The following is a 15,395-nucleotide window of genomic DNA, read 5'->3' as shown; positions in this document are numbered from 1 at the left end:
ACCTCTCATACCATTTTTCTAACAGCTTTCCTCCCAAGTTACTATGTAACATCAAATAGGATTTGGATTGGAGGGGATGTGTGTGCATGTGGTGGGATGGGGAGAGTGGAGGTTGCAGGAACAGAGAAACAGTTGTTTTCATACCTACTCTAAGGAGAGAGCATCAAAGCTGCTGGAAAGGGCCGGAGCAATCATCGAGCTCGTAACAAGCGGGGCAGTCGGGCCCGGGCCAGCAAGGACACCTCCAAGCTGCTGTTGCTGTATGATGAGGACATCCTCGAACGAGATCCACTCAGGGAGCAGAAGGATTTGGCCTTTGCTCAGGCTTATCTGACCAGGGTAGGCAAATGCTGCTTCCAATTCCTGCCAGTCCCTCTATATGAGACCGCTTCTTCTTCAGGGGAGGTGTTTTTAAAATGAAGTGTGCTTTTCAGGCTGCACAGCAGCCTTCTATGCTTCTGTCTTTGTTTTCCTGGAACTACCAGAAGAACTGTGTGAGAGAACCACAAGGACACCGAGTTCAGTCATAAGCAGATTTATTATTACTGCTTTAGCATATCACCCCTCTGTTGCCCAGAAATTGGGGAAAGGTGATTCCACCATCATCAGTAAGAGGGTAGGCTAATAAGGACCTTTACTTAGCCCTTGGCTTGAAAACAAAGGCCAGAAAGTGGGCCTCAGTGATCTTCAGTCATGAACCCACCTGTTCATGGCAGTGGTCCCTCTCTCATTCTTTTGGTAACCACCTGGTTCCTTTATATCCCCAGCAAAGTGGAGTACTAGCAGTGATAGTCATGGTTTTTCTTGTCTCCTAATATTTTACTAACATTCCTAATTTAAATATGATTTACCCTCAGATGGTACTATGCTGAAATATACATACCAAGCACTCCTTATTTATTTCAGTATCGAGCTGAAACCAGGAAGGAGAGGTTAGGGCTGTGACCTAGAGAAAAGCTTACCTGGTTTTGTGGGTAGGGCTCTAGTCCCTGGAAAATGAAGGTTTTTCCATCCCCCGCTGCCAGGAAAAGAGCTGTGCCTCGGTCATGGCCCTGTGTCTCCTATTAACAGTCAGATCTTAGGACCTGTCAGAGGAGCAGCCTCTGAAGGATAATTCTAGAGCTCTCTAACAGTAACTGCTCCTTCTCGCTCTGTCCCACTGTTTCTTGTTGGGGCCCGAAGAACGGGTATTGATGATTGAAAGTCCTCCTGTATAGGTCCGAGAAGCCCTGCAACATATTCCCGGCAAGTATGAGGACTTCCTTCAGGTCATCTATGAATTTGAGTCGAGCACTCAGAGGCAGACAGCTGTGGATCTCTACAGGAGCCTGCAAATTCTGCTCCAAGACTGGCCTCAGCTGTTGAAGGACTTTGCTGCTTTCCTGTTGCCTGAGCAAGCCCTGGCCTGTGGATTAGTAAGTAGAGGGGCAGAGACAGCATACTCGGATTCCTGGGTCAGAGCAAGATTGGAATTGAGTAGTGTTGGTCAGCACGGTTCGTCTCCTGACTGCTTCCGGTCGGATAGCCTTCCCTTAGCCCAAGGTCATAAGAGCCTCCTTCTTTTTAGGGGACGATCTTCCCAACTTCTGTTCTCTCATTTTCTTTACATGTAGAATGAGGGGGTTTTACCTTTGTTGCCAGTGGAGACCTTAGGTAATTCATATGCCCTTTGCCCCTCACTGTTGTGAAATGGGCATTCATTCAACAAATATTTATTGAGTACCTACTATATGTCAGGCAAAGTTCTAGGTACTAGGAATATAGTAATCATAAAAGACTAAAATCCTTGCCCTCATAGAGCTTATATTCTCATGGGGAAAGTCAGGTGATAAACAGTAAGACATATATTATAAATATATATGTTATAAAAATGATAATATATATATAAGCAGTAAAATATATATGATGCTTTATAGTGGTAATGTCGCAGTTTTACGCACGGTGGTCTGGGAAGGCCACTGTGGTAAGGTGACATTTGAAATGTTGGAGAGTAAGTGTTTTAACATGAGGAATAATCCCAGTAGTTCTGGGTTTCTTGTCGTGATGGACAAACACAGGAATAAAGGATATAACGAGGTTATTCTGATAGTCTTAAAGCAGTTAAATGATAATTGGATGTTTATACATAATCTTCTCTTCCTGTATTATTATGAGGATCAAATGAGTATATATGTGAAAATTCTTTTTAAACCGTGAAATGTATCTGATCTTACAATCCATGAAACGGTAAGAAACTTGAGAAATATAACTCTTGAATCTTTCATTTACATCTTGGTTTTCTTGGGTTGGTACACCCCCAGTGATCCAAGGTGGATAGATGCTAGGGTCTAAAAAACAGATATCTCACAGGGAATTCCCTGGTGGTCCAGTGGTTAGCACGTGGCACTTTCACTGCCCCAACTCGGGTTCAGTCCCTGGTTGGGGAACTAAGACCCCACAAGCTGCACAGCACAGCCAAAAGGGAAAAAAAGGATCGGTCTCACAGTTGTAAACCAGAGCCTTGTCATCCCCCATGCCCCCAGCATATTTTTCTTGGTTCTTATGCTCAGAACCCTCAAGTCTTGCCCAAGCTGTATAGATGACTCCTCTTTTGCCCTCTTTCCACCCTGGTAGTTTGAGGAGCAGCAGGCTTTTGAGAAGAGTCGCAAGTTTCTTCGGCAGCTGGAAATTTGCTTTGCGGAGAACCCCTCACACCACCAGAAGATTATCAAGGTCCTGCAGAGCTGTGCAGACTGCTTGCCCCAGGAGATCACTGAGGTATTCTTTCCTGTCCTGCTTCCTTTTCATTGGCATCTGGGCTTTAGGCCCTTCATTCTCCCCTCCCTAACCTATTCCATAGCCTCTTGCTTCTGAGTGGTGGACTCCCTGGAGGGGATGAAGAAGGCAAGGAATTTTTAGGGTTACTTAAAGCATAAAGCACTGGGATGGGGTGGTTACCACATGAAACTAAAGCCTGACTGCTCCTTGCAGGCTAAGGAATGCCATAAGTGCCCTGGAAGGGAAGTTCAAGGAAGGAGGTGATGGTCTGGCTGGGGGGGTTGTTGAGGATTGAGTTCTTTCTTGCTCTGCCTTGGTTAGTGCCTGAGCTGGAGATGAGTAGGGCAGGGACAGAGAGTGGTGTCATTGGGAATCAAGCCTGTTAATAATATAGGCATACATAGCCAAGGCACGGAAGCAACCTAAATGTCCATCCACAGAGGAATGGATAAAGAAGATGTGGCACATAAATACAATGGAATATTACTCAGCCATAAAAAAGAGTGAAATAATGCCATTTCCAGCAACATGGATGGACCTAGAGAATTTTATATTAAGTGAAGTGAGCCAGACAGAGGAAGACAAATATCACATGATATCACTTATATGTGGAATCTTTAAAAAAAGGAAAAAAGATACAAATGAACTTACAAAACAAATAGATCCACAGACATAGAAAACAAACTTATGGTTACTAAAGGGGAAAAGGTGGGGTGGGGGGGATAAATTAGGAGTTTGGGGTTAACATATACACACTATGTAAAATAGATAACCAAAAAGGACCTACTGTATAGTGCAGGAAACTGTACTCAATATTTTGTAATAACCTGTAAGAGAAAAGAATCTGAAAAAGAATGTGTGTGTGTGTAAACTGAATCACTGTGCTATTCACCTGAAAGTAACACAACATTGTAAATCAACTATACTTCAATAAAAAATAATAATAATACTGGCATACGTGGGAGATATTGCAGGTTCAATTCCAGACCACCCCAGCAGAGTGAATACTGCAATAAAGTGAGTCACATGAATTTTTTTGGTTACCCAGTGCATTGTAAGAGTTATGTTTACACTATACTGTAGTCTATTAAGTATGCAATAACGTTATGCTTTAAAACATTTACAAACGTTAATTAAAAAATGCTCACCATCTAGAAATCAACTATACTTCAATTTTTAAAAAAATGCTTATCATCGTCTGAGTCTTCAGCAAGTTGTAATCTTTTTGCTGCTGGAGGGTCTTGCCTCCGTGTTGATGGTGCTGACTGATCGGGGTGGTGGTTGCTGAAGGTTGGAGTGGTTGTGGCAGTTTCAAACAGCAGTGAAGTTTGCCCTGTCGATTGGCCCTTCCTTTCATGAATAATTTCTCTGTTGCATGCAATGCTATTTGATAGCATTTTACTTACAGTAGAACTTATTTCAAAATTGGAGTCAATCCTCTCAAACCCTGCCGCTGCCACTGCCTTATCGACTAAGTTTAGGTAATATTCTAAATCCTTTGTTGCCATTTCAACAGTCTTCACAGCATCTTCACCAGGAGTAGATTCCATTTCAGCAGACCACTTTCTTTGTTCATCTGTAAGAAGTAGTTCATTTTCTGTCCAGGTTTTGTCACAGAATTGCAGCAGTTTAATTGTGCTGCATCTTCAGGCTCCACTTCTGTTTCTAGTTCTCTTGCTGTTTCTACCACATCTGTAGTTATTTCCTCCACTAAAGTCTTGAACCCCTCAAACTCTTCTGTGAGAGTTGAAATCAACTTCTTCCAAACTCCTGTTCATGTTGATTATTTTTACCTCTTCCCATGAACCAGGAATGTTCTTAATGGCATCTAGAATGGTGAATCTTTTCCAGAAGGTTTTCAATTTCCTTTGCCCAGATCCATTGCAGGAATCACTGTCTGTGGCAGCTGTAGCCTTATGAAATGTATTCCTTAAATAATAAGACTTGAATGTGGAAATTACTCCTTGATCCACGGGCTGCAGAGTGGATGCTGTGCTAGCAGACATAAAAACAGCATGCATCTTGTTGCACGTCTCCCTCAGAGCTCTGGGGTGACCAGGTGCATTGTTAATGAGCAGTAATATTTTGAAAGGAATCTTTCTTCCTGAGCAGTAGGTCTCAACAGTGGGCTTAAAATGTTCAGTAAACCATGTTGTCAATAGATGTACTGTCATCCAGGTTTTGTTGTTCCATTTAAAAGAGCACAGGCAGAGTAGATTTAGCATAATTTGGAAGGGTCCTAGGATTTTCGGAATGGTAAATGAGCTTTGGCTTCAACTTAAGTCACTGGCTGCATTTGCCCCTAACCAGAGAGAGAGAGAGTCAGCCTGTCCTTTGAAGCTTTGAAGCCAGGCATTGACTTCTCCTCTGTAGCTATGAAAGTCCTAGATGACATCTTCTTCCAATCAAAGACTTTTTTCCACACTGAAAATCTGTTTAGCGTAGCCGCCTTCATTAATTATCATAGATCTTCTGGATAACTTGCTGTAGCTTCTATCACTTGCTGCTCCATCTTTCACTTTTATGTTGTAGAGATGGCTTCATTTCTTAAACTTTATGAACCACCTCTTCTAGCTTCAGAATTTTATTCTACAGTTTCCTCACCCCTCTCAGCCTTCATAGAACTGAAGAGAGGGCCTTGCCCTGGATTAGGCTTTGACTTGAGGGAATGTTGTCGCTGGTTTTGTGGTTAGACCACAAAAACTTTCTCCATGTCAGCAATAGGGCTGTTTTACTTTCTTATCATTTGTGTGGTCACTGGAGTAGCACTTTTAATTTCCTTCAAGAACCTTTCCTGTGCATTTACAACTTGGCTGTTTGGTGCAGAGGCCTAGCTTTTGGTCTGTCTTGGCTTTAGACACGCCTTCCTCACTAGGCTTAATCATTTCTAGCTTTTGATTTAAAGTGAGAGACATGAGACTGTACCTTTTACTCGAACACTTAGAGGTTTTGTCGGGCCTAAGTATTGCAATGAAGGTTGGCCTAATTTCAATATTGGTGTGCCTCAGGGGATAGGGAGGCCCAAGGAGAGGGAGACAGATGGGGGATCAGTCGGTGGATGGAGTAGTCAGAACACAGACAGCATTTATCTTTGAAGTTCACTGTCTCCTATGGGTGTGGTTCGTGGTGCCCCTAGACAATTACAGTAGTAACGTCAGAGATCACTGATCAGAGATCGCCGTCATAAATATGATAAAAATGAACAATTCTGAAATATTGTGAGAATTACCAGAATGTGACATAGAAACACGAAATGAGCAAATGTTGTTGGAAAAATGCTCGATGCAGGGTTGTCGCAAACCTTCAATTTGTAAAAAAACGCAGTATCTGTGAGGTGCAGTAAAGCAAAGGCACTAAAATGAGGTCTGCCTTTAGGCAAGCAAGGAGGGAGAGGAAGTTTAAGAGTTCTTAGTTATCAACGAGAGGCTTCTGTGTGTCTCCCAGTTGACTTGGAAAGTAGAACTCAGAAATATGTGGGATTGATTTGGAATGGTGGCCTAGAGAGGCTCTGGAGACTTCATCTTTCCTTCTGCAACTCTCCCCAGCTCAAGACACAGATGTGGCAGCTCCTCAAGGGCCACGACCACCTACAGGATGAGTTCTCCATCTTCTTTGACCATCTGCGCCCAGCAGCTAGCCGGATGGGTGACTTTGAAGAGATCAACTGGACTGAGGAGAAGGAGTATGAGGTACAGGCCATGAGGCTGCAGTAGGGTTGTGCAGGGGGAGGGCCGTGCATAGGAGGGATCTCTGCCCAGAGTTTGTGTTGAGTGGCACCACTCCTCCCCAGTTTGATGGCTTTGAAGAAGTGGCACTGCCTGATGTGGAAGAGGAAGAGGAACCTCCCAAGATACCCACAGCCTCAAAGAACAAAAGAAGAAAAGAGATTGGGGTCCAAAATCATGATAAGGTACACCGGGTGGCTGGGGTTATCCGTCTCTCATGCATCAAGCCCTGAGTGTTGTGTGTACGTGGTCCCCTGGCTTAGGGCGGTGCAGAGCCTCTGTGGTCTGAGGCAGTCGTGGAGCAGGAACCAAAGGTCAGGCTCCTGTGGACACGCAGGGCCCATGGGAGGAACAGTGCAGCGGCTGCAGAGGTCCCACCCAAGGCTGCCTTGTTAGAAGGATCTGTTTCTCTATCTAGCTCAGAGCTATCTCTCTTGCCCTGAGGGCTTCTTCCTTGCTGTTCTTGTGAAAAAATAGAACCAGGATCCCTCATTTTAATAACAACCACAACAGCTAATACCTAGTTGTGTTCAAAAGCACCATGTGTCTCCTGTATTTTACATGGACTGTTCACTCGTTTAATTCTCACAATAGCCCTGTGAAAAGATTGCTCTTGTTTGCATTTTATAGAAGAGGAGACTGAAGGGCAGAGAGGGGCCATTGCCAGGGTCTCCTGTGTGGCCAGGCGCAGTGCTAGGATCTGAGCCCCGGCTGTCTGGCTCCGGAGACTGCGCGTACTCACCGCTGTCTGCTGCTCTTCAAGAACTAGCTTTTTTAGTCCCTGTCCCTTTACTGCCTGTCTTGTACTCTTTCTTGGGGGAAACTGCTTCTTAGTAGCTGAATGACCTTGGGCAATTTATTTAATCTCTCTTTGTTTCAGTTTCTTCGTTGTCAGTGGGGATAATAATGGTACTTATGTCTTGGGGTTATTGAACAGAGAGTATCATTTAATGAGCCTTCCATAGGTACAGAGCCCTCTCTCAAAGGGATTGAAAGAGAGGGGAGAGCTCAAGGCACAGGGAGACAGAAACAAAGACAGACGAGTGAGTAGATCGTATCTCATGATGGAGCTCTCCAGTGACGTTGCCTCAGATTGTATTCCACTTAAATATTTCTTGAAAATCTGGGCAGTTGGGATGTGTCAGTCTTCAGGTCATTTAAGGATTGTTTCAGGGATTTATAGTAGGCTTTCATTGAGTTTGGGCCTTGATTTCCCCAGGCAATGCGAAGAGATGGTGTATAATAAAAGAGAAAGGAAGCAGGGGGGAGGGGGTCCAGGGGCGGGCTTGTTCCGATGGCTCACAACGTAGCTCCCTCTCTTGGTACCAAAAAATGCTCGGCAGCTAACCAAGCCCAGGTGTCTCCTAGGAGGCTGAGTGGCCAGATGGGGCCAAGGACTGTGCCTGTTCCTGCCATGAGGGAGGTCCTGACTCCAAGATGAAGAAGAGCAAACGGAGAAGCTGTAGCCACTGCAGCAGCAAGGTGAGGAGGGCATTGGCACCAAGGGGCATCAGAGCTGCCTGGGGCAGCCCCCAGGGTGCCTTGCTGTTTGGGGGTATAGTTTGCTACCACAGATGCGTACCTTATTGAATTCCTAAAAAGATTACATGTGGATGAATAACGTGCTGTACACATACACAGTAGTGTGTGTATGCAAAACAAATAGAATCTTTAAAAAAATACAGATCATGGGTTTTGCTTTTTAAAGAGACTCTTGTAGGTAAAGCTTTTGGAATAGGGAAAAAAAATCAACCAGTTCATGTATTTCCCTCTTAGATTTTTGTTTCTTTTTTTTTCTTTTTTCTCTTTTTTTAAATGAAACAAACCTGTGTGAGGAAAACAGCCTAAAAGTAATGTTGGTTCTCTAGAGTTGAGTTGGTTGGCAGCAAAAATACAGCCCTTGGTTAGAGGAGGCGTGGTAGAATCCAGCACTGTGTCTGGAGCAGGCATGCGTGTGGGTTGACTTGCTGAACATCATGGCAGGGCTGCTTCCTCTGGTTGGCCCCTAAGACAAAAGAGGTCAGGAGACCCTTGACCCAGAAGGCCATCCCTGCAGGTCTGTGACAGCAGATCCTACAAGAGCAAGGAGCCCCATGAGTTGGTGGACAGCAGCCCGCACCGAGAGGCCAGTCCTATGCCTGGGGCTAAGGAAGCTGGGCAGGGCAAGGACGTGATGGAGGAGGAAGCCCCAGAGGAGCGAGAAAGCACTGAGGCAACCCAGAGCAGGACTGGCAGGAGTACCAGAAAGGGAGAGATGCCTGTTCCAGGTGAGTGATCCGACGGCCGACCCAGCCTTTCTCCCTTTATTTCTGTCTCATTCTCACTCACGTCAAGCAAGAACGTCCTTGAGCCTGGATAATATTGGTCTTTTCAGGGATGGACTACCACCTCTTTTAGTAATAAACCGATAGGAAACCCTTCTCCCGTCTAGCCTTAATTTTCTCTCCTGTGGCCTCCATCCTCTTGCAGAATTAAGAGTGCTACAGCTCAACATGATCCAGCATTTTCTTCTTTGTTCCCATTCCCGAACCTTTTCCCGTTACCTCCACATCCTCTGTGATCTGCATTCTGAAGACTCAGCCATTCTCAGCTTTGGCAGTCGGACTTTATGTCTTTAGATAAGCGACGCTAGCCCCCACCCTCACCTCACTCTTGTACCTTAGAACTGCATCCCAGTAGCTTGCCAGAGTGACCCCATGGTGATTTGTAGTCCTTAGAGGCGTTGTGACCCTGTCCACACCTTTCGATCCTTACTTTCCTCCTAAACAGGATTGGCAGCGGGGAGCACTTTGCGATCCCCTCAAGAAGTGACTTGTACAGACCAGCTCCTCTTCGATGGTCCACCACCCTGCTCACCAGAGACTCCTCAGCTTCCCTCCAAAACTGGAACCGAGCTGTGCCCTGTTAGGAGTAACCAGGCTGGGCCTGAGGTTCTCTCCTGCCCCAAGGCATCCCCCAGACCGCAGGATGAGGGGGAGGGCCAGCCAGGGGGTGAGTCAGAGGCTTCCATGCTGGTCTGGGATGCTTCAGAAACTGAGAAATTGCCTGGAACTGTTGAACCCCCTGCTTCCTTCCCGAGTCCTGTTTCCTCAAGGACCGGAGCCTTAGGGAGAAGACAGGTGTCTGGGAAACCAGATACTCAAGAGAGTTGGCCGCCTTCCAGCAGAGCTGGGGTGACGACAGCAGACAGGGTGTCCCCTGTCCATGAATCTTCTTCATCAGGAATAGACACCTCAGAGACTTCTCCCAAAGGCCCTAGAGGTTTGGCTAAAGACAGTGGAACCCAGGGCAAGGGTCCCGTGGGGGAGCCGCCGCCGAAGGCCACAGAAGCCACAGTGTGTGCCAACAACAGCAAGGTCAGCTCCACGGGGGAGAAGGTGGTCCTGTGGACAAGGTAGGTGCGGGTGGATGGCGTGTGTGTGTGTGTGTGTGTTTGGAAAGCACACAGACACACATGTTACTGATCGAGATGAATCGCCATGTGGGTTCCAGGGAAGCCGACCGCGTGATTCTGACCATGTGCCAGGAGCAAGGAGCACAGGCGCAGACGTTCAGCATCATCTCCCAGCAGCTGGGAAACAAGACCCCTACTGAGGTAAGTGGGGGGAGCCCTGCTAGAGCTCCAAGCTCCAGAGGAACCAAGGTGAGGGCTTGGCAAGAGGAGGACAGGTTGGTCAGCTGAGAGATGATGGGGGATTGTGAGGTCTGCCCTGCGGTCTGACCTGTCAGGGTGGTTCGTCGTGGCTATGGAAGAGAAAGGGCGTTGAATTTTGCGGGAGAAGCCCCAGAGATTGCATTCTAGTTTTGTTTTTAGAACAAATGTGACTTTGGGCAAAATGTTTAGCCTCTTGCCCTGAGTTTCCTTATCTATAAGGAGGACACAGCCCTCACAGCCTTACTGGGTAGGACAAACATTGTTCGGATTGGTATATAGTGCTTAGTAAATGTCTGAAATGTTACTAACTTAAGAAAGGTGAATGCAAGCCGCCTCCTCTCCTTGTAGGTGTCCCATCGCTTTCGAGAACTCATGCAGCTCTTCCACACAGCCTGCGAGGCCAGCTCCGAGGATGAGGATGACGCGACCAGTACCAGCAACACAGACCAGCTGTCTGACCACGGGGACCTTCTGTCTGAGGAAGAGCTGGATGAGTGAGACCCTGGGAGCCTGAGGGTGTCATCTGCACAGTATCGAATCCAGCAGGCACCCTGACTGGGGAGAGGGTGCCTGTACTTTGATTGTACAACCCTTGAGCTCATTATGCGGAGGTGGAGGAGGTGGAGGAGCAGGGGCCAGGGACGGGCAAAGGCAGGGTTGGGTGGCCCTGCCATCCTGTGCGTCTTTTATGAAGACCATAGAAATCTACGTTGTAAAGAGCATCGAGGGAGAGTGGGCTTCAGCTCCTTTTCTGCCTTTTTCTTTTTTTCTTCCTGTCTGATGGTACATATTTATTGTTGTGTGATCTGATCACAGTGTTTCTAAATGTACTAAATGCATATGTTGGTGTAGCCAGTCCCAAGACACTGAGCTCCTGCATCCAGCAGTTTTATTGTAAACTAGCTCTTTCCTTTTCTCGGAGCTTTAGTCCACGAGGCTGTTGCCGCCCTGGTAGCACTGGGCCAGGCTGCATAGCTCCTGCAGCGTCTCCTCTAGGTCATCCTGTTCCACTCCAGCGTCCATGAAGCTGGCCCAGCGCCGCAGGTCCAGTTTGGCGAGATCTTTGGCCACATCTCCCAGAGCCCGGTTCAAGGCCGAAGAGGAGCAGAGGGCCCCGAGCGTGGGGATGCTCTCCACCGCTGCGGAGGAGAGAAACGGGGGCCCTGTGAACGGACCGCTCTTCTGCCCTGGACTCTGTTGGGCACACGGGCAAGTCTGGGCCTCTGGTAGACTTGACTGTACAGTAAACTGAGTACATTTTGTGTCCCATCCCCTTTGTATACCAGCACTCCAGAGGAAGAACACTTCTCTCAGGAGCCACAGAGTGAATAAAGGAATGTTAAACTGGGAGCTTCCAAAGTGCCTTTATCCAGGAAGCAATAGAGTAAAACTCTCGCGTGCTTGAAAACCTCTTGGTTTTCTTCATCTCCTACATACCTGCCCCTGTTGGGGGGCCATCCAGAACCAAACCGTGCTGGCTGAGGCTTGAGGAGAAGAGGTGGGGATAAGGAGGAACCACCTTGCAGGGAGTCAGCAGCAGGTGAGAGGAGCTGTGGGGGCGAGAGGACAGCCGCTGAGTGAGAAGAAGTCAAGGGAGGTCTGGGGTCTGGGAGGAGGGCGGGAGCCAGCGTTCCACTGACCTCCTGACGCTAGGCCGCTGCTGCTGCAAATACTGGGCCAAGACTTCTTCCCCAGTGGTGCACGCATGGAGCGGGGAGGGCAGAGGTGTCCCTGGGGTGAGCTGACTGCCAGAACAAAGCCAAAACCACCTTTAATCTGCGGCAGCGCAAATACAAAACTCGGACTTACGTTCTCAGGCCATCAGCTGGGTCACGGTGCTCAGACCTTTTTCCTTTCAAGTGGGGCAGAGGGAAGGAGGGCTGGGCACAGCCATCAGAATATCCAGAGGTATCAGGGAGAAAAGGATGTGAAACAGAAGTCTGACAAGGACTCCTAAGGACCACCAGCCCTCACCTTGTGTGGCAGGCTCTGTCTAGGCCCCTCAGCACCACTGACTGGGCAAAGCAGCGTGTTCCAGGAGGGTCCCCACATGCAGACAGTGGGGTCCATGGGGTGGCCTCTCCAAGCTGCATCAGTGTATCAGGGAGGGACCGGCTTGGACCTAAGGGGAAGGGGATGGTTGCTTCTGCTGCCACCACCTAAAGGTAAGGAAGAAATCAAGTTGCAGAGCTTTTTCTCAGCTCTGACCCAACTCCTCACAAAGGTTCATACCTTTTTTCCAGAGAAGTTCAGCATGTCGGCCAGATGAACCATGGAAACTGGCGAGGAGCGTAGGCGGTAAGGAACAGTGACTGTGTCCAGGGCTGTAGCCAGGATGGCGCCACAGTGGAAGGGCAGAGCGGCCTGTAAAGAGGATACGGAGAAGAGCACTTGGCCTTCGGGGTGTGGAAAAGAGAGTGTGGAGGCAGAACAGTAATGGCAGAGAGGCCCGCGTGTTTTGGGACAAAGCAGGGGTGTGTTTGGCCCAGGGCTGGACAAGCATAGGACAGTGTCATCTAAGAGGCCACATCAGAGCCGAGTTCAAGCTGAGGCTTCAAGAATAGAGCCAGTAGCAGATAAAGGCTGACTTGGGGAGGGAGGGAGAGAGAGGAGAGAGTGTGTGTGTGTGTGTGTTGCCCCATCAGTAGCTGCAGTCAGAACAAGAGCATCAAGCCTTACATCATATTGCAGGTGAGGGAAGTTGACAGGTGGCTCAGGTCGCAACCCCAGGCTCCCACGCAAGGATAACGGGCAGACCAGAGAGCTGTGAGCAGACAGCTGCACCAGACCGAAAGCTGTGTTTAACAGACGGTAGATGTTTTTCTGGGGCTCCTGGTGAAAGAAATGAGAGTAGTTTGTTTTATCCAGCTTTCTCACTGGGATATCATTCCCTTATTTCTCCCTGCTCATCCTGTGACTGTTTCTTCCCCCAAGAATACTCACCCCAAGGTGGTACGGACCAGGGAGCAGGCCCCAGGTTATTATTCCCCGCCCTGAATACTCGTCTTGTAGCAACTCTGTGGCCTTGGCGCCTACCCCAGAGAAGCCATCATGCAGGTCACACAGGATCTGGAAGCCCTGGAGAGAGGTGAACGGTGGAAGTCAGCAGGATGAGGGGAGTTTCTACCCAAGCGCCCACCATGCCATGCAGCTACCTGCAGGTAGTCACACTCCTCCACGAAGAAGTGCAGCCTGTCCTCCAGCTCTTCCAGGTACTTGGGTTCCTTCAGGATACTCTCCCCTTGGCCAAAAGCCTCCAGGCGACCTGCTTCCCTGCCATGTATAAATAAACACAGTCCAGGACTTACAGGACTCCCGCCCTCCCCGTCCATCCCTCCACCCAAGATCTTGTTTTGGAGGAGGGCAGGGAAGATGGCCTCAAGAGCCTCATCCAACGTTGTGAGGACCCAGTTTCTTGCCTCAGCCTCTGGGGCCCCCCATACCCATCATGGTTGTACTTCTGAATCATACAGATGCTCCGGGGATGGAGATGGACTCTGAGAAAGTCTGACCAGACCCTGATGCTGCCCTCTGTGGGGATAACTGATTTTGGAGTTGTAGTGGTGGTGAATGGTGGGGGACCTGAAGAAAAAGCAGAGGAAATGTACCTTTTTCTACGTTCCTGCTCTGCCCAGTTCTCCATCCTGCAATATCTGGAGAAGTCTCACCTTTGCCATTGGGAACAGATTTGACCCTCCAGATACCATCACTAGTCAGCACTCCCTGGGAGGGATGAGAAAATCTACATTTAGGTCCAGGCAGTCTAGAGGCAAAAGTTGATTCATCCTCCCTGATTTTGCTGGCCACACCCTACAACCTCCTTTCCGTTCACGTAGTCACAATCCTTTAGGAGAAAAAAATGCTTTTCCTCAAAATACCATTCTAGGGCACTTAAGATGACTAAAATTCTTTTTTTCTCTGCCCCAATGGAGGCACTCTGGTTGCAGCACTGGGCTTAAAAGTTCAGGGCAGAGGCCTCACCTCTGCACTCAGAAGGTCGTGGAGATAAGGGTTCTTGGGACAGAGTTCTTCTTTGTGTGTGGTGAGCTTCCCTTGCCTGAAAGTAATTGGAAATTGATCATAGTGTCAGTTTCCCCGAGTTCTCCAGCTTCCGGTGCTCCTTCCCATCTCCTCTCCCCAAATCACAAATACCATGCTATTGCAGCATCCAGCTGTTTGTCCCTGTAGAGTCCGCCTTCTTGTTTTAGGGAGCTCAGGCTACCTGTACAAAAATAACAGGCAACGTTAGGTAAAGCCCGGTGCCTCCCGTCCTTCAGCTCAGCTTCGTCTGATCATCTGACAACCTGCTGTCACCATCACTCCAGCACCTGGACCTTCCAAGCTTTCTTGAATATACATGGGTTGAAGAAAAACCCTCGCCTAGGAGAATCTAGATTCCATCCTTTGTTTCCCAGCTTAGTCGTGAGCTATGGGACCTGGGCAAAGACCACACTCAGGTTCAACATCTCAACTGTGTCCAGGGACCAGTAGCCCATTCCAGAGATAACTGTTCAACGGAATAAAGATTTGCTTTCTTTCGTTCCATCAGGTGTTGGCATACTGTGGTTAGTTCTCCCTGTGGCGCCTCATCTCTGGTCCTTCAGCCTAGTACAGCTGGGGTCAAGGATCTTGAAGCGAATGGATGCTAGAGACTCCACACGAGAAGGGAAACATTGGGAACTAACTGGCTGACCCCGGCCACAACCTAACCCTTCAGATCCATGAGGATGAGTCTCGGCGTGTAGGTCTCCTGCCCATGTAACGTCCAGCCGGTCCGGTACAGGACGTCGGGACACAGCTCTCCCGGCGGCTCTTTGGCATCGCTCGGCCTGCACAGCGCAGCATCCTGGGGAGGCACAGAGGGAGGACTGGACTCGGGTGGCGAGAGGAACAGGCCGGAAGCGAGGACTGGAGATCCGGAAAGGCTCAGCTGAGGTAGGTGCCCGGAGACCTTACCTGCTGGTTCCACCAGTGCGCTCCCACGAAACCCGCAAAATGTCCCAGCTGCAAAGTGAGCACCTCCCGGGCCCCGCCCGCCATGCCGCGCGGCTCCGCCGGGAAGCGCAGCCTCTGCCTGCCCCGCTCGTTGCTCCTCGCCGATTGGCTCAGCAGGCTTGTGGGTGGGGCCTCATTCCCGGCGTTCTATTGGTCCATAAATACGTCCTTTCCCGCAGGATAAAGACACCGCTCCTCATACCCCGCCTCTTCCTAGCGTGGACCGGTCTTGCTTGTCAGTCGCTGTCACCGAGGGGCGGGGC

The 15,395-nt window shown here is 48.7% G+C and overlaps 2 protein-coding genes across 11 annotated transcripts in view; one reads left to right on the top strand and one right to left on the bottom strand.

Moving 5' to 3' along the window:
* GON4L (gon-4 like) overlaps positions 1-11,481 on the top strand; it is an 80,905-nt gene extending 69,424 nt beyond the window's left edge. For all 10 annotated transcript variants that reach the window (XM_057725987.1, XM_057725993.1, XM_057725982.1 and 7 more), the window contains 10 exons: positions 155-339; positions 1,218-1,415; positions 2,614-2,757; positions 6,303-6,446; positions 6,548-6,667; positions 7,851-7,964; positions 8,539-8,749; positions 9,252-9,876; positions 9,975-10,077; positions 10,486-11,481. In XM_057725987.1, coding sequence (XP_057581970.1) covers positions 155-339; positions 1,218-1,415; positions 2,614-2,757; positions 6,303-6,446; positions 6,548-6,667; positions 7,851-7,964; positions 8,539-8,749; positions 9,252-9,876; positions 9,975-10,077; positions 10,486-10,635 — 1,994 coding nt within the window. In that variant the 3' untranslated portion in view covers positions 10,636-11,481. The remainder of the gene's footprint in view (positions 1-154; positions 340-1,217; positions 1,416-2,613; positions 2,758-6,302; positions 6,447-6,547; positions 6,668-7,850; positions 7,965-8,538; positions 8,750-9,251; positions 9,877-9,974; positions 10,078-10,485) is intronic.
* MSTO1 (misato mitochondrial distribution and morphology regulator 1) lies at positions 11,010-15,225 on the bottom strand. Its single transcript, XM_057726068.1, has 14 exons — positions 15,094-15,225; positions 14,848-14,983; positions 14,290-14,359; positions 14,119-14,194; positions 13,806-13,860; positions 13,581-13,719; positions 13,293-13,410; positions 13,081-13,215; positions 12,817-12,969; positions 12,370-12,501; positions 12,112-12,296; positions 11,778-11,882; positions 11,575-11,687; positions 11,010-11,276 (listed from the first exon to the last, which is right to left on the bottom strand). The coding sequence occupies exons 1-14, from the start codon at positions 15,175-15,177 to the stop codon at positions 11,062-11,064; spliced, it is 1,716 nt and encodes a 571-aa protein (XP_057582051.1). The 5' UTR covers positions 15,178-15,225; the 3' UTR covers positions 11,010-11,061.
* Between the last annotated feature and the right edge of the window lie 170 nt (positions 15,226-15,395).

Source organism: Hippopotamus amphibius, chromosome 1, assembly GCF_030028045.1.
Source record: "Hippopotamus amphibius kiboko isolate mHipAmp2 chromosome 1, mHipAmp2.hap2, whole genome shotgun sequence".
Taxonomy (NCBI): domain Eukaryota; kingdom Metazoa; phylum Chordata; class Mammalia; order Artiodactyla; family Hippopotamidae; genus Hippopotamus; species Hippopotamus amphibius.
The sequence above is the reverse complement of the archived record's forward strand: the minus strand, read 5'-3'. Positions and strand labels throughout refer to the sequence as shown.

What these genes read in the sequence shown, in the direction of transcription:
- MSTO1 (XM_057726068.1), bottom strand. Translation starts at nt 15,177, where the DNA reads ATGGCGGGCGGGGCCCGGGAGGTGCTCACTTTGCAGCTGGGACATTTT. An exon ending in CTGGTCCGTACCACCTTGGG is followed by an intron (nt 12,970 to 13,080) that starts GTGAGTATTCTT and finishes TTCTTTCACCAG; the next exon opens with GAGCCCCAGAAAAACATCTA. An exon ending in GACAGAGCCTGCCACACAAG is followed by an intron (nt 11,883 to 12,111) that starts GTGAGGGCTGGT and finishes TTGTTCTGGCAG; the next exon opens with TCAGCTCACCCCAGGGACAC.